Source organism: Canis lupus, chromosome 27 (assembly GCF_003254725.2).
Source record: "Canis lupus dingo isolate Sandy chromosome 27, ASM325472v2, whole genome shotgun sequence".
Lineage (NCBI taxonomy): Eukaryota > Metazoa > Chordata > Mammalia > Carnivora > Canidae > Canis > Canis lupus.
The window spans coordinates 36511461-36529951 of record NC_064269.1 but is presented as its reverse complement, the minus strand read 5'-3'; the positions used below and the strand labels follow the sequence as shown (position 1 = coordinate 36529951).

Genomic DNA, 18491 nt, shown 5'->3' with positions numbered 1-18491 from the left:
AAATATCATGGTAAGTGACAACAAACTGTAGTTTTATATTATCACACTGTGATAATAATAGCAAAAGTATTATTAGTTCTTCCATTTGTGTAGGAATTCCAAGGTAATGTGAAATTTATCAAGGCTCATTTTCTATCCTCTTTGACAAGAAAATCATGAAAAATGCAAAAAGGATAAACCTGAAAATTTATATTTACTTTTGTAGATGGTAATACAAGTTGAGAGATACCAAGTTTATGCTGAGAACTAGAAGAGGAAGATTTAAACAAAACAAAACAAAACACCACAAGAGAAACCTCTTTTCAAGAATTGGAGAGTTTTCAGGGTAACTAGAAGAGCAGCAAAGATTCTGGAATTTTTTTTTAAGGAGGATGAGCTCTTGGGAATAGGTTTTATTTTTTTTTTTTTTTTTTTTTTTTTTTTTTTTTTTTTGGGAATAGGTTTTAATTTGAGATTAGGATTACTGTTCTTTTATTTGCCTAAAATTCACTGCCTCCGAGGACCAACTGCCTCATTCTTACAATAATTTCTCACCTTCTTTGCATAATTCACGAGTATTCTCTATCTCACACCAAAGCTGAGCTAGCTATAATGACTTTTTTAAAAATTATTTTATCCTATCATTTGCCTAACCAAACTAGTTTCTCTTTCTTAAGCGCCTGCAAACGAAACAAAATCTTCAGTTACAGAGGAAATTCTAGCCAGAATGTGACCTTTTGTCTCACTCTGGAGCTCAAACCGCCCGCTGAGTGGTTTTTTTTTGTAAAAACTGGTCCCAGAATGCATGACAGCACTGGAGTGGAGGCAAATTTTGTACCAGTTGACTTGCTGGCAACCCCAAGTAAGAAGCTGGACTGTATGTAATGAATGTGGGAACTAAGGTGGTAAGGTTATAGCGGTGATGCTATCTGGTTTCTGCACAGGAAAAATGGCTAAGTCTTTTAAAGTGTTTTCAAGGATAAGAGAATGCTAGAGGATATAAATTAATTTATAATATGCGTAAAAATATGCAGATACTTAAGTGCACTTGTAACAAGTAAGGAGAGAGAACTATTAGAGAAAGATGTAAGAGAATGGGGTCAGGGTAAATTTATGATTGAGAATAAAAATTTAAAAATGTCACAAACACATTAATATTTTATTATTAATATATTTATAATGATTTATCAATAAGCTAATAAATAGTAAAATTAAAATATTAATTTAAAAATTAAATTATGAAATTAAAATGAGTAAATATGAATAAAAATTAATTTTACTAAGGGGTGTTAAATGACTTCAGTTATTTCTTCATTCATTTGGTATTTTGAGTATTTCTAACAGCTGCTTTAAAGTATATGTCAGTTAATTCTAACATCTGTGTCATCTCAGCATTGGCTTCTTTTGATTGTCTTTTCCTATGGAAGTTGAATTTTCATGATTTTTCATATATTTAATAATTTGGACTGTATTCTGGAGATTTTAAAGAAATATTTTGTTGTGAGACTTTTGACTTTATATAAATTTTTGAAGTACAATTATGTTTTTACCAGGCAATTATTCTGGCTAGGTTTAAGAATTCTGTAGGCTTTGATTCCAAAGTCATCTCACTTGTTGGTTCACATCTTTTCCGTGTATGTGTCAACCATTGGTCAATCTGGGAAACATTAATGAAAAGCTTTCTAGTGTGGATAGAATGTTGGAGAAAAATATGCCTGTTTAGCCAAGAACACCTCTAGATGAAGTAGCTAAAAGTGTGTGTGGTAGCCAAGAGATGGAGTCAGAAGACAGTTCCAATGGTAAAATTTACAAGAGGTTTTAGATAAGTAGGATGGTTTGAGATACAACACAAATGTAGAAAATTTTACAAAACAAATATACAGCTTAATGAATTATTCTAAGGTGAGCATCCTTGTTAAATACTATCTTTGTCAGGGGAGAACGCTTGCTATCCAGCTCAGAAGCCCTCCAGGTATTCCCTTGAATCACACTAAACTGACTTTTATGAGAATCATTTTCTCACTTGATTTTGATTTTATTTATTTATTTTTTAAAGATTTTAATTTATTTATTCATGAGAGACAGAGAGAGAGAGAGAGAGGCAGAGACACAAGCAGAGGGAGAAGCAGGCTCCACGCAGGGAGCCCGAAGTGGGACTCCATCCTGGGTCTCCAGGACCAGGCCCTGGGCCGAAGACCGCGCTAAACCGCTGAGCCACCCGGGCTGCCCTTTACTTTGATTTTAAAAAAAAGCTTTGTAAGTCCCTTTTAATCAAAAGATTCCTTCATGATTGCTTTTTAAAATTTGTTTTTCGCTCCTTTCTTTAAGATTCAAAATAATTTATTATGTAGAATTTCCCACAGTCTGAAATTTGTTCATTTTATTCCTTTTTAATTGACATGATTTTCTCTCTTGTATTTCTATTAAATTGGTAGCTGGATCTGGAAGTTAATGAGATTTGCAGTTAGGTTTCAGGAGCAAAACTGTTCATGAGTTCTGTCTTAATATCAATTTTAACTTCTGTAAACAATTAAACAAACTCCAGAAACAAAATTGTAAATTCACAAAATAACAAGCCAATTGTCCCCTCTAGTGAAAAGGAATGAAGTGGAAGTAACATTTTGATAGTTAATGCTTCTAGTAGTCTGAAGTCTGTTCTGTATTTAATGTAAACAAAACTAAAAACATGTTTTCAATATTTTTTTTTCCAGATTACCTGTCTTCAAAAAAGCATTCTATTAACATTAACCAGAATCGAATCTTGGTTATACTCATACTCATACTCATATTTCTGATACTTACAGTGCTTGGACTTATAACAGGTTTGTTAGGTAAGTGAATTGTAATCTTTCTTCATCTAGAGAAGTCCACTTTCCAAACGAAGAGAGAATTTACTGATAATTTTCCTGTTCCTAATGATTTTTTTATTTCACCAATTGAGTTAAATTCTAATAAACTTATAAGTGGGTTCTAAGAATTTTTTTTAAGATTTTATTTATTTATTCATGAGAGACACAGAGCATGAGAGAGAGAGGCAGAGACCCAGGCAGAGGGAGAAGCAGCTCCACATGCAGGGAACCCGATGTGGGATTCGATCCTGGGACTCCAGGACCACGCCCTGGGCTGAGCCACCCAGGGATCCCCGGGTTCTAAGATTTTAATTGTGTAATATAGAAGTCATATTATTGCAAGCTTAATAGAATGACCAGGGTCTGCAGAAGGTAGAACCTAGCTGCCAATTATATTGTGCTTTAATTTATGTTATTGCTAGGGCTTTTATTATGTATTTTTACTATATATATGTATATATATACATATAGTGTATTATATATTCATATATATTTTATTTATAAACATTTATATATTTTGTATATTTATATATATACACAATTTACTCTCAAATTACATTTTCTTTTAAATTTTTTTCTTTAGATTAAGGATATATGGGTTAAAATTGACATATGACGTTATATTAGTTTTAGGAGTGTAATATAATTGAAATTACATTTTCAATTAAAATTACTCAAAGGTAATGTATGTAGATATTAATGGAGGACACATCAAAATAGAGCTGTAGAAGCTGATTGTGTATGATTTATGACATTGTGTTTATGCTTAGATATTGGCCAAGAATTCAGTAATTTTTAAGCAATGTATTAATGAGGATATAAGCTGAGATGATATTTTAAAGAAGCGAGGAACACAAAAACATGGTGGTTATAAAATAAACTTCTTTGACCTTTCAGTAATCCTGTCACTTGTGAATAGGACTGTGGGACTGCTATTTTCCATTATTCTCTACAATGCCATTGACTTCTGTAAGATGTCACTATCAAGCCAGGATTTCCCAAAAGGAAGGAAAAGGGTGCATTGAGGAGGGACATAGGACTTTTAAGGTCTAGGACAGAAAGTGGCATACAACCCGTTCATTCAAGTTTCATTTGTGAAAACTTAGTAAGAAAGGCACACAGAAATGAAAAGGGAAAAAAAGAAAAGAAATGAAAAGGAATCTGGGAAATGTGATTTGCTCAGGTTCCATTAAATTATTATGGAATAAGAAGAAAACAGAAATTTAAAATCTTCGCATAATCTTGCAATACAGACTATATCCTTTCAGATATTCCTTCAATGTTTTAGGCTTTGTGGGAGTGTTTATTTTTCTTTTATATTTTGAATTGTGGTAAAATATACATAACAAAAAAGTTACCACTTTAACTATTTTTAAGTGTGCAATTCAGTGGCATTAAATACATTTAAAGTATTATCTAACCACAACCACTATTCAGTTCTAGAACTTTTTCATCATCCCAGCAGATACTCTGTACCAGATAAACAGTAGTATGTACCTATTGCCCCCTTGCCTTAGCCCTGGTAACCATCATTCTAATTTATATATTTATGAAGTCACCTTTTCCAGATACCCCTCAGAGTGGAATCATACGATGTTTCTCTTTGTATGTTTGGCTTATTTCACTTACCATAATGTTCTAAAAACTCCTCCATTTTTTAGGTATATTAGATTTTTATGGCTTTTCAAGGCCAAAAAATATCCCAGTGCAAGTACAAATGATGTATTATTTATCCATTCATTTGTTGATGAACATTTATGTTGTTTCACCTTTTGGCAATATTGTGAATAATGCTGCTATGAATATTGGTGTACAATATCTAAGTCTGGTTTCAGTTCTTTTGGGTCTATATGTAGAAGTTGAATTGCTGGGTCATATGGTAATTCCATGTTCAACTTTTTGAGAAAATATCAAACTGTTTTCACAGTGGTTGTACCATTTTACATTTCCATCTGCAACACACAGTGGTTCCAGTTTTTCCACATCTTCACCAACTTTATTTTCCTTCCTTCTTTTTGTAATTGCCATCCTAGTGGGAGTGAAATTTTGTCTCCTTATGGTTTGAGTTTGCATTTCCCTAATAATTGATTAGGGAGCTTGAGTATTTTTTTGATGTAGGATTTAGCCATTTGTATATCTTCCGTGGAGAAATGACTATTCAAATCCTTTGCCCATATTTAAAAATTGGGTTGTTTGTTTTTTGTTGCTTAGTGGTAAGAATTCTTTATGTATTCTGAATATTAATTCCTTATTATATATGATTTTAAAATATTTTCTCTCATTCCATGGGTTGCCTTTTCATGCTCTTGATGGATATCTTTTGAGGCAGAGAATTTTTTTTATTTAATATACTCTAGTTTATCTATTGGTTCTTTGTTGCCTGTGTTTTGGTTGTCATATTCAAGAAATAATTGCCAAACCCAATGTAATGTAGACTTTCTGGTATGTTTTCTTCTAAGAGTTTTATAGTTCTAGATCTTAAATTTAGGTCTTTGATCCATTTTAAATAAGTTTTTATATGTGGTTAATGGTAAGGGTCCAACTTTATTCTTTTGAATATGAATATCCAAGTTTACTAACAGTTTGTTGAAAACACTGTCCTTTTCCGATTGAAAGGTCTTGGTATCCTTGTCAAAAACCATTTGACCACAAGGGTTTATTTCTGGATTCTCTATCTTTCATTGGTTTGTATATCTGTCTTTATGCCAATATCATACTTTTTTGGTAATTGTACTTTTTAGTAAGTTTTAATGTCAGAAAGTGTAGATTCTTCCATTTTTTCTGTCTTTTTCAAGATTATTTTGGATATTCAGAGTCCCATATGATTCCATATAAATCTTATAATAAAATTTTCTATTTTTGCAAACATTACTATTGGACTTTTTTTTCTTTACCTGCCTAGAAGAGCAAAGTTTTTGTTTTTGGTTTTTTTGTATATTTTTTATTAGAGTTTGATTTGCCAACATATAGTATAATACCCAGTGCTCATCCCATCTAGTGCCCCCCTCAGTGCCCGTAATCCAGTCACTCCATCTTCCCGCCCACCACCCCTTCCACTAACACTTATTCATTTCCCAGAGTTAGGAGTCTCTCATGTTCTGTCACCCTCTCTGATTTTTCCCACTCATTTTCTCTCCTTTCTCCTATAATCCCTTTCATATGTTTTATATTCCCCGTATGAGTGAAACCATATAATGTTTGTCCTTCTCCCACTGACTTACTTCACTCAGCATAATACCCTCCAGTTCCATCCACATTGAAGCAAATGGTGGGTATTCATCGTTTCTAATGGCTAATATTCCATTGTATACATAGACCACATCTTCTTTATCCATTCATCTTTCGATGGACACTGAGGCTCCTTCCACAGTTTGGCTATTGTGGACATTGCTGCTATAAACATCAGGGTGCAGATGTCTTGGCATTTCCCTGCATCTGTATCTTTGGGGTAAATCCCCAGCAGTGCAATTGCTGGGTCGTAAGGTAGCTCTATTTTTAACCCTTTGAGGAACCTCCACACAGTTTTCCAGAGTGGCTATACCAGTTCACATTCCCACCCTAATCCATCAAAATCCTAGAGCAGAACACAGGCCACACACTTTTTGAACTCGGCCACAGCAACTTTTTGAAAGATACATCTATGAAGGCAAGGGAAACAAAAGAAAAAATGAACTATTGGGACTTCATCAAGATAAAAAAAAACTTCTGTACAGCAGAAGAAACAGTTAATCAAACTAAACAACAATCTACAGAATGGGAGAAGATATTTGCAAATGACATATCAGATAAAGGGTTAGTATCCAAGATCTATAAAGAACTTATTAAACTCAACACTCAAGAAACAAACAATCCAGTTATGAAATGGGCAGAAGACATGAACAGAAATTTTATCAAAGAAGGCATACACATGGCCAACAAGCACATGAGAAAATGCTCCGCATCACTTGCCATCAGGGAAACACAAACTGGACTTTTTTTTTTTTCAAACTGGACTTTTGATAGGGATGGCACCCAATCTGTAGATCTCTCTGGGAAGTTTTGCCATTTTAACAATGATAAGTCTAATACATGACCATTAGATGTCTTTCCACTTATTTGTATCTTTTTAAATTTCCTTTAGTATTGTTTTATAGTTTTCAGTGTACAAGTATTTAGTTTCCTTTGTGAGGTTTTTTCCTAGTTATTTTATCCTTTTGATGCTGTAATAATGGAATTGTTTTCTTAATTTCCTTTTGCATTGTTCATCACTGATATATACAAATAGAACTGATGTTTCTGGTTTGATTTTGTATCCTGCAATTTGCTAAATTTGTTTACTAGTTTTAACATGTTTTTGGTGGAATTTTTAGGGATTTCTACATATAGGATCATGTCGTTAGTGAATGGAGATAATTTTACTTCTCCCTTTCCAATCTAGGTGTCTTTTATATATCTGTATCTATATTTATATCCATATATTTTTTGCTGAATTGTTCTGGCTAAAATTTCCAATACTATATTGTACAGAAGTGGTGAAAGTGGGCATCCTTGTCAGCTTCAAAATATAGAAGACCTCACAAAATTTCCTTAGTAGAAGGAAGTTCCTTAGTAGAAGGAAACTCAGGGTAAAATTATGTCTTTTGTCCTCTTGGGACTATTTAGACATGGATCTGACTATTTCATCTTAAGAAACTTTATTCCAGAAAGATATCTATACCCTGCCCCTCATTTTATTTAGGAAAGTATCTAGAGCTCTTGAACTATCTCTTCTCTGAGGCTGATAAAATCTTGCTATCGAGGTACCTAATATTTTAAGAAAAGTTTTCAAACATTGTTGAAATCCAAGTTAGACAGGTATATAGTCCAGAGTTTAAGGTATTATGAATTCTTTTTTCAATTCATCCACTAAGGCATTAGTTGACTCTCAGCTTTGACATTTGCTGTGTCATATATGCAGTGACTTTCAGGATTCTATTCCTAATTTGAAAAATAAGGATAATACATTTAGTATTTCACATGACTATTGAAAAGTGTATTAGAAAGCACTTGGTAATATATATAGAAAAACATATAAGCAAGTTGTTTTTATTTTTAGTACCTAGAAGAAAATTGCATAAGATATCATCATCAGAGTGTTTTGAAGCTGCATGCCCAGAAAGCTGGATTGGTTTCCAAAGAAAGTGTTTCTATTTTTCTGATGACATCAAAAATTGGACATTTAGCCAGAGGTTTTGTGACTCATATGGTGCTGATCTTGTTCAGATTGAAACCCTCCTGGAACTGGTAAGAAAATAGTTCTGTCTAGGGATCCCTGGGTGGCGCAGCGGTTTGGCACCTGCCTTTGGCCCAGGGCGTGATCCTGGACACCCGGGATCGAATCCCACGTCGGGCTCCCGGTGCATGGACCCTGCTTCTCCCTCTGCCTGTGTCTCTGCCTCTCTCTCTCTCTCTCTCTGTGACTATCATAAAAAAAAAATAGTTCTGTCTAGAATAAAAAAAATGCCCCCTCCAGTGTAGTATGTAATTCTTTGTGAGAATGTCTAAAATACAGGTTTAGATGCCTGCCTAGACATTGATTTTTAACATAAGGAGAGAAAATCCAGCAGATGCTACATTCTGCAGTGGGCTATCCACAGTTACCTTAACATTCACAGCAGGAAGGTGGCCAGAGAGCAGGCCCATGCTTTCTTTGACTTATGAGCAAGAATTGTGCAAATAGAATTTAAAAATTAGAGAGGGAAATGTAATTTTCAATTTGTATGAGGTTATTAACATTGTTTCAAAATGAACCAGGCAGGAATGATCTTAGAGAAGGTGGCAGAGTAGAAAGCTCCAGGAATCTCTACCAAAACATCAATTGAGTTGGCAGAAACTCTCTGACGTAACTGATTTGGAACTCTGGAGTCTTGCAGCATCCAAGGGATAACTTAATGAAAAGGTTAGTAAATTTCACTTAATCTCAGTGAATTTCAGCCTCCTCACTCAGTGGCCACCACTCTCTACACCTTATCATGGCTAGAAGCCATGAAGACTTCTGGCCATTTTTCTGGTAAAGCTTGCTGGAGCCAGGATGGCCAATAAGAAATTATTACTCAAATATTGTGGTTATGTGTTGTTATTTTTGAGTGCTGCTTTTCATTACTGAGGGACAGATACAGAGGTGGGCTGCCATTTTTTCTTCAACTCCTGCCAACGGAAGTGATTTCCAAAGGATTTAAATAAACAATACTTGTTTTTTTCCCCTTTTGGGAGCCAGACATATAAGAAGATCTTTGGCAGGTAACTGGATGACCACAGAAATAATAAAATAAACTTTCAATGATAACACATGGTAGGGAATACACAAAAATTTGCAAAATTATTTGGAAAAGTTACAAACAGCTGGCTCCATATCTCAATAATCAAAATTCAACAATCTCTGAAGAAAAGAATTATATTTCCAGAGTTAGCATAGTTAAAAATTCATAATGTCCAGTTCTGAGCAAAGAATTTACAAAACATACAGAGAAATAGGAAGGCATAGCTCATTCACAGGGAGACATATCTGACAGAGAACATTCCTGAGGGAGCCAGATATTGGAAATATTAGTCAAAGATGTAAAATCTACTGTCTTAAATATATTCAATGAGCTAAAGAAAACCATAGACAGGAAAAGTAAAAGAAATCAGGAAAATGATATATCATTAAAGAGGTAGAATATCAATAAATATCAATTTCAATAAAGAGGTAGCTATTAAAAGAAACCAAATAGAAATTCTGGAGCTAAAAAGTACAATAATTGAAATGAAAAACTCACTAGAGGAGTCAAAAGCCTATTTGAACAGGAAGAAGAAAGGATCAGCAAACTTGAAGATAAGACAATGGACAGTATCCTGTTTGGGAATAGATTCATGATTCCACTTTCAATATGGATAAAACAATCAGACAGTAGAACAATGAGGAAATAGAAATCGTGAACAATTCTATAAACCAATTAAACCTAAAAGACATGCAGAATGCTCCTCCCAACAACAGAATACATATTCTTCTCAAGTGCAAATGGAACATTTTTCTGTATAAAACATATGATAGGCCACAAAGCAAGTTAATATATTTGAAAAGATTGAAATCATATAAAGTTCCTTTTACAATCACAATGTAATGAAACCAAAAATCCACAACAGAAGGAAAAATGGAAATTCACAAATATGTAGAAATTAACTCACTATTAGACATCCAGTGAACAAGGAAAGAAATCACAAAAGAAAATAGAAAATACTTTGAGACAAATAAAATAAAAACATAACATGCCAAACTTATGATATGTGGTAGAAGCAATACTAAGAGGGAAATTCATAGCTGTAAATGCATACCTCAAAGAAAAAAAGAGAAGTGGGCAGCCTGGGTGGCTCAGCGGTTAGCGCCGCCTTCCGCCCAGGGCATTATCCTGGAGACCTGGGATCGAGTCCCACATCGGGCTCCCTGCATGGTGCCTGCTTCTCCCTCTGCCTGTGTCTCTGCCTCTCTCTGTCTCTGTCTCTGTGTCTCTCATGAATAAATAAAATCTTAAAAAAAAAAAAAGAGAAGTATCTAAAATCAATATCCCAACTGTATACCTCAAGGTAAAACAAAAATCAATATCATCTTTACGACTTTAAAAGAGTAAAAATTTCCCTAAAATGTCACTAAATCCACTAATCATAAAGGAAAATCATACATTTAATTATATTGAAATTAATACTTGCCATCAGAAAAAGATGCTCTAAGTGTAGACCAAGAAATGTGGCATGGAAAACTAGTCTCTAGTGCTGGTGTGAGTATAATTTGTTACAATAACATCGTAAAAGAGTTTGGTGTCATTTGGTAAAATTGACAATAAGCATTCACTGTGTCCTAATAATTCATTCCAGGACAAGTGCCAAGAATGTCAGAACAGCATTTATAACAACTTTAAACTTGAAATAATACTAGTGGACACTGATCATAGAATAGAGAAACAGGTTGTGGAATAGAGCGTAAAGTGGCATTATGCTGAATTGAAAGTAAACAAGTTATCAACAATTTCTCTGTTTTAATATTTACATGTGATGTTACTATAGTACATCTATTCTCTATGTGTTATTAAACAATACAAAATTAAAAAGAAGAAAACTATGAGAGTTAAGAATATAGTAGAGAAGCAACACTGCTTCTGGGAGAGGCCAGGTAATGACAGGTTAATGCATGTAATCTTTTTTTTTTTTTTTCTGAAAGAATTTCCTATTGAGGTATAAAGGCCCCTATGACCACTGGATTGGGCTCAGCAGAGATTTAGGCCAACCATGGAAATGGGTAAATGGCACTGAATGGACCAACTGGTAAGTTCTGAAAAATATGATAGCAGTATTTGTATTTGTATTTGCTTTGCATGAAACCAAATGAGTTCTTCATTTATATGCTCTAAACATTTTTAAGATTAGTTATGATGGAATCAAGTGAAAAGTTGTAAGTTGCAGAGGTTTTGCAAGCTCCTCCAACCAAATATAAAATCTATCATATGTGGCATAGTAGAATGGTAAACTTGACTCCAGCCTCATCTGTGTAATTTGCCAACTCTTTCACTTTGAAAAAACTACGTACTATCTTTAAGACTGTTGCTTACCTCTACAACAAAATTAATTGTACTTGCTCAATTGCTCTCACAGGGTTGATATGAGAACCAGTTTGATGTATATGACTGTACTGTTTAAACTTTAAATCTTTTATAAATGCAAGTTAAATTACTATATTAAACCATAACTGCATCAATCCTCAACCATTTTCATAGAGATGAGTGATGGTAATGGCATCTATTATTTGTAAGATCATAATCATAATGTCTAGGACAAGTACAGTTTGGCATTGTCAAATTCAATCTCATTCATATACCTATTAGATTTTTATATTACTGGAAGAGTTCTGGATAATGCTGAAAGACTTGGATTTAGACAATTTCAATAAATGTTTTCTTATCCGAGGACACAAGGAGGTTTTGAAATGTTGCTTTACGAGGTTATGAAAAATAATCAGCTTTGGAAATATCACTTTATTTGCTGCAAAGGGCCAGTGGTAGTTTTGAAAACTAGATCTTACCTACTAGCTTTTTTTTTTTTTTTATCTTGGACAGACACTAAGTTTTAGGAATTAGAACTTATATTTATACAGTGTTGTATGTGTAGTGCCTAGCACGTTGTGGATACTTGGTAAATATTTAGGATTAACCTTTACTTCATCCTAATACTGAAATAGTAATGTTTACATTATCTAATTCTCTAAATGTTTAAAGGAGCAAGTATATTGTTAACTATTCAGTTGGAAATTGTTCATCACTATAGAGGGGAAAAGTGTATTTATTACGTGCTAACATGTTTTAAGCATAGGCAAACCATGTCACACTATAGCAATTTCAAACAGTACAGAGGAAAAAAACTTAGAGTCTAAATTCTGACCCAGCTGTCTGTGTCAGGCCATTTAAATACTGATAAATAGTACAGGAGAAAATCAGGGCCTAACAACAACAACAACAAGAACAAACAACAATAAAATTACCTGTAACATAGAAACATTTCTTTTCTGTGCTCCTTCCCAAAGTGAAGAAAGTGTGAATAGCATGTGTCCTGTATTTTCATCAATTTAGTTATGAATCCTAGTTTTACTTGTTATAGAATCTTGGAAAAATCTGTTGTTTTTTATTTTTATTTTTTTATAAAAGATGATATATATCTCAGAGGGTAAGTTTAAATTTTAAAGAGATGGTATGTGTAATGAATTTTTTTTGTAATGAATTTTATATTTAGAAGCTGATTTAATGTTAATTTCTTTATATTTTTATCTTTATCCTCTCTGCTTTTGAAGAGATAACTGGTGGCAAACTGATTGATTCTGCTTCTTTCATTGCAGTTTTCCTATCAGAGGAGGTGGAGAGTGTGCCTATTTGAATGACAAAGGTGCCAGTAGCGCTAGGCGCTACACGGAGAGGAAGTGGATTTGTTCCAAACCAGACATATATGCCCAGATAAAGAGGCAAAACTCTATCTGATCTTCAGGTAGTCATTGGGATGTATCACTAAATGTATATTATACAATCTAGTTTGACCCACTTTATTGCAAATTGCAAGATTTCATTTTCTTATGGTTGAATAATATTCTAAAACAAAATTCAATTTTTAAAAAAGATTGTATTTATTTATTCATAAGAAACACTAAGAGAGAAAGAGAGAGAGAGAGAGGCAGAGGAAGAAGTAGCTCCATGCAGGTTGCCTGACTCTGGGGCTCAATCCCGGACTCCAGGATCACACCTTGGGCTGAAGGCAGGCGGCATGGCCCATTTCAAAAGTTCATGGTTAAGATTGCTTTGGATATTTGGGGTCTTTTGTGGTTCCATACAAATTTTGGATTGCTTGTTCTATTTCCATGAAAAATTCTGGTGGCATTTTTGATAAGGATTGCATTAAATGTGTAGATTGCTTGGGTAGTATAGACATTTTAGCCATATTTGTTTTTCCCATCCATGAGCATGGAATGGTTTTCCATTTCTTTGTGTCTTCCTCAATTTCTTTCATAAGTGTTCTATAGTTTTCAGAGCAGAGATATTTTATATCTTTGGTTAGGTTTATTCCTAGGTATCTATAAAATCAAGCTGATACATGAAGTGTGATATTTTATACCTTCAAAAAGTTTAGAAGAACAGAATTTCTAATACCCAAAACTAGTATTAAGAGACTAAAAAAACTGATGAATGTAAAATTGTACTATAATGTGTAAGAAATACCAGAAATGGTAACCTCTGGGGAAGAAAATTGTACTATAAAATTGTACTATAATATGAAAAAAATACCAAAAAATACCAAAATACCAAAAAAATACCAAACTCTGGGGAAGAAAAAAATCACAGTTGGGAAAAGGTTCCACTTTTTTTATACTACTGTATTGATGATCTTTTAACAAACATAGAAGGAACCTACGTGTCCATCAATAGATGAAAGGATAATGAAGATGTGGTATATGTTTCCATATTGTTGTAAATGGAACGATTCATTCTTTTTTATGACTGACGTATATCACATATAAAATAAAACATTAATAATTATCAACAATATATTAATACATATTAAGAATACAATATTAGTGAACTAATAAAACTAATAATAAAATTTTGTAATTTACAACAATATAGATGGGTCTGGAGAATATCATGCTAAGTGAAATAAATCAGACAGAGAAAGACAAATACAGTATGATTTCAAGTTTTTATGGAATTTTACAATTATGTGGGGCATCTAAAAAACAAAACAAAGGGACAAACAAAACAGAAACCAACTCATGAATACAGGGAGCAATCTGGTTATTGCCAGAGGAGAAGGGATAGGGAGATGGGTGAAATAGGGTGAAGTCATTTAAAAGGCATACAAACTTCCATCCAATTATTAGCAAGACATGGGGATACAATATATAGCATAGGGATATAGTTCCTATTTGACAACTTTGTATATTTACAGATGGTATCTAGATTTATCATAGTGCTCATTACATATTGTATTTCAACATCGCTATGTTGACCACTTGAAGCTAATATTATATAGTATGTCAACTATAAATAAAAAATAAGTAAAAATAAAATAAACCCCAAAATAAAATAAAATAAAATAAAATAGTATTTGTTATGTATATATTTTTTAAATAAGGAAAAATATCAGAACTTCAGGGGAATATGGTAGATTAGGAGAATCCTAAGTTCACCTTGTCCTATGATATGTCTTAGATGACACCCACTTCAGTAAGTAACCCAGAAAATGACTCAAAGACTGGTAGAACAGGCTCTCACAGTTAATTGTAGAGAAGAGGTCATATCAGAGAACAGCAGGAAGGGTGGAGATGCCATCAAGAACCAAACTGACCCTCTCTGACAGCCGCCCGCCCCCCCCCCCCCCAAAAAAGAACCAAACCAACCAACAAGACTGACTATGGGAGGGAAAGACACTGTATGTACAGAGAAGGGAGAAGAGCAGATTCCATACCAGGCACTACAGTATGTGTAATCTGTACTGGGAAGACAAATTGCCACAATATTTGGCTTTGAAAGCTAGAGTGGCTTAATTTTGTGAGTTTTCCCAATTAGTGGAGTTTATTCACTGGGAACCTACAAATCAGTGGAATTGGCTCTGGATAAGTCTGAGGGTAATGGGAAACTGAGTATGTCCTTAAAGAGCCAGCATAACAAACAAACTCACCAAGATACAGCATAGAAGCAGCAGTTTGAGAGCTGCCTGGGGTATTCTGGAAGGAGATGTATTTACTAGTCTCTGAGCAAGGACAGGAAGGGCAGGGATCTTTGGGAGATTTCTCCAAGAACAAAGGAGGTGGCTGGCACCATTTCTCTCTCATACTCCCCAGCCTGAATACACCAACACCTGGAGGAACCAGCAGGAACACTCTCCACCTAGCTTTGCTAACAACACACCTTGCCTTTGTAGTCTCCTATAGATTGCTCAATCCAACCTGTCTCTCTCTCTCTCTCTCTGTAGGAGTTCCTCCAAACCACCTCCAGGTCTCTGCCCACAAGCAGGCATGCAACATATCTTGCTAACACTTTGAAACCCACTCCTAGGGATGCCTGGGTGGCTCAGTGTTTGAGCATCTGCCTTCAGCTCATGGCATGATTCTGGAGTCCCGGGATCGAGTACCGCATTGGGCTCCCTACATGGAGCCTGCTTCTCCCTCTGCCTGTGTCTCTGCCTCTCTCTCTCTCTGTGTGTCTCTCATGAATAAATAAATAAAACCTTAAAAAAAGAAACCCACCTCTGACTTTTCTGTGTATCCATTGCATATGACCAGCACCACTTGGTAGGAGTCCATCCAAAACTGAGCAACAAGTTTGGTATAATGTAAGCAGGTCCAACAGGGGCAAGCACCACTAAAAAGTGACTCTTGTTTTGGTAGAGGGGAAGATAATCACATATATCAGGTCAACTGCAGCCTCCACAATGGGCTGGGGGTAGAAATCTGATTTGACTGTTGTTCCCACAAACCAACAAAAACCTTACAAGGGACAGCACAAAGAGAGAGTTCAGCAGTTTGGTGTCACTGCAACCCCAGCAGACTGTAGGCAGGCATCTAGTCTGACTGTCGGCTCCACCCACCAATGAAAACCTCTCAGGAGACAATGCAAGGAGAGCACCCTGCAGTTCAGTGTGACCACAGTTCTGGCAAGTGAGCTGAGGGTAGGCATCTGGTCTGACCCAATTCAAGCTCAAGGCAGGCCCAGTCTTGCCCCTTAACATGACAGAGACCAAACTCTCCACAATAGGCAGGGAGAGTCATTGAATACAACTGGACTGAAAGCAAACGTATCTCAATCGCAATAGTAGGACATACACAACACACTTAGGAGACACTCCTGAAGCACCAAGTTCTGGTGCACAGGGGACATGGCACTACAGGGCACTACCAGACCTCTTCTTCATAAGGCCATTATTTTCAAGAACAGGAGATGTAGCTGATTTTCTTAACACATAGAAACAGACACAAAAGTGGGACAAAATGAGGAGACAGAAGAATATGTTGCATATGAAAGAACAGGACAAAATCACAGCAAAAGAGCAAAGCAAAATGGAGATAAGCTATATGCCAGATAGAGAATTCAAAGAAATGGTCATAAAGGTACTCACTAGACTTCAGAAAAGGGTGGGGGGGGGTCCACCCTTTGGGGTGAGACCCTCAAAAAAGAGATAGAAAATATAAAAATTACCAATTAGAGATAACACAATAACTGAAATTAAAAACTCATTTGAGGGGATAAATAGTAGATTAGATGAAACAGAAGGATAAATTAGTGAACTGGGAAAGAGAGAAATTCAAAAAAATCAGATGAAACAGGAAAAAGAAAACAGAATAATAAAAAATGAGAATAGGTTAAGGGAACTCAGTGACACCACCATGCACAGTAATTTTGCATTATAGGCATCTCAGAAAGAGAAGAGAGAGCAAAAAGGGTGGCTAAAAATTTACTTAAACATTAGCTGAAAACTTGACTAATCTGGAGAAGGCAGATCCTGGGATCCAAGGTCATAGGACAAATCTCAACAAATTAAAAAAGATTAAAATCATGCATCTTTTCTAACCATAATGCCATGAAGCAAGAAATCAACTATTAGAAAAAATCTGGAAAGAATACAAATACATGGAGTTTAAGTAACATGCTGCTAATCAATGAATGAATCAACCATGAAATCAAAAAAGAAAGGAAAAATTTTGTGGAGACAAACGAAAATGAAAACACAATGATCCAAAATCTTTGAGATGCAGCAAAATATGCCAAAAATATGCCAAAAATTGGACAACCTAGAAGAAATACATAAATTCCTAGAAACATATAACCTCTCAAAACTGAATCAAAAAGAAATAGAAAATTGGAACAGATCACCTGCAAAGTAATTGAGTCAGCAGTTTAAAAACTCTCAACAAACAAAAATCTAGGATCAAACAGCTTCACAGGTGACTTTTATCAAACATTTAATGAAGAGTTAATACCTACTTGTCAAACCATTCCAATACTTCTCAAACCATTCCAAAAATAGAGGAAAGAATGCTTCCAAGTTCATTCTGTGAGGCCAGCATTACCCTGATACCAAAGCCAGATTATAAGACTACAAAAGAAAGAGAACTATAGGCCAATATCTCTGATGAATATAGATGCGAAATCCTTAACTAAATATAATCAAACCAAATTCAACAATACATTTTAAAAAATCATTCACCATGATCAAGTGGGATTTATTCCTGGGATCCAAGGATGATTCGATATTCACAAATCAGCAAGTGCGATACATCACCTCAACAAGAGAAAAAAATAAGAACCATATGACCATTTCTGGATGCAGAAAAATTACTTGAGAAAGTACAATATCCATTCATGTTAGAAACACTCAACAAACTAGATTTAGAGGGAACATACCTCATAATCCAGTTAAAATGGGCAGAAGACATGAACAGGCACTTTTCCAAAGAAGACATACAGATGACCAATAAACACATGAAAAGATGAAAAGATCATCAGGGAAAAGCAAATCAATACCACAATGAGATATAACCTCATATGTGTCAGAATGGCTAAAATAAATTACACAAGATGTGGAGGTAAAGGATCCCCTGTGCACTCTTGATGGGAATATGAACAGATGCAGCCATTGTGGAAAACAGTATGGAGTTTCCTTAAATATTAAAAATAGCATTATCTTATGGTCTGGTAATTATTCTACTGACTATTTTACCCAAAGAAAACAAAAAATACTAATTAGAAAAGATATAAGCACCTTGATGTTTATTGCAGCATTATTTACAATAGCTAAGATATGGAAGCAACTCAACTGTCCATCGATAGATGAATGGACAAAGAAGTATGATGGAATATTACATAGACACAAAAAAGAATAAAATCTTGCCATTTGAAACAACATGGATGGATCTAGAGGATCATAACTGAGATAAGACAGAGAAAGATAAATACCATATGGTTCACTCATGTGTGGAATTTAAGAAACAAAACAAATGAAAAGAGACAAATGAAAAACAGAATCTGAACTACAGAGAACAAGCTGGTGGTTGTCAGAGGAGAGGTAAGTGGGAGGATGAAGAAACAGATGAAAATGATTAAGAGCACACTTATGATGAGCATCAAGAAATGCATA

The 18491-nt window shown here is 34.7% G+C and overlaps 1 protein-coding gene across 8 annotated transcripts in view; it reads left to right on the top strand.

Annotated features, from left to right (window-relative positions):
- The first annotated feature begins 670 nt into the window (after positions 1–670).
- Positions 671–18491, top strand: part of LOC112665369 (C-type lectin domain family 2 member D) — a 41019-nt gene continuing 23198 nt past the window's right edge. For 6 of the 8 annotated variants that reach the window (XR_003140336.3, XR_003140333.3, XR_003140334.3 and 3 more), the window contains exons 1-5: positions 671–856; positions 2691–2810; positions 7903–8090; positions 11041–11144; positions 12706–12851. Coding sequence is in view for 2 of the 8 variants with exons in the window: in XM_025455030.3 (XP_025310815.1) it covers positions 781–856; positions 2691–2810; positions 7903–8090; positions 11041–11144; positions 12706–12844 (627 nt within the window). In the remaining 6 variants the exon portion in view is untranslated. Of the gene's footprint in view, positions 857–2690; positions 2811–7902; positions 8091–11040; positions 11145–12705; positions 12852–15329; positions 15599–18491 lie in introns of those variants that run through there. The other 2 variants (XM_025455030.3, XM_025455031.3) reach the window with 2 other exon arrangements.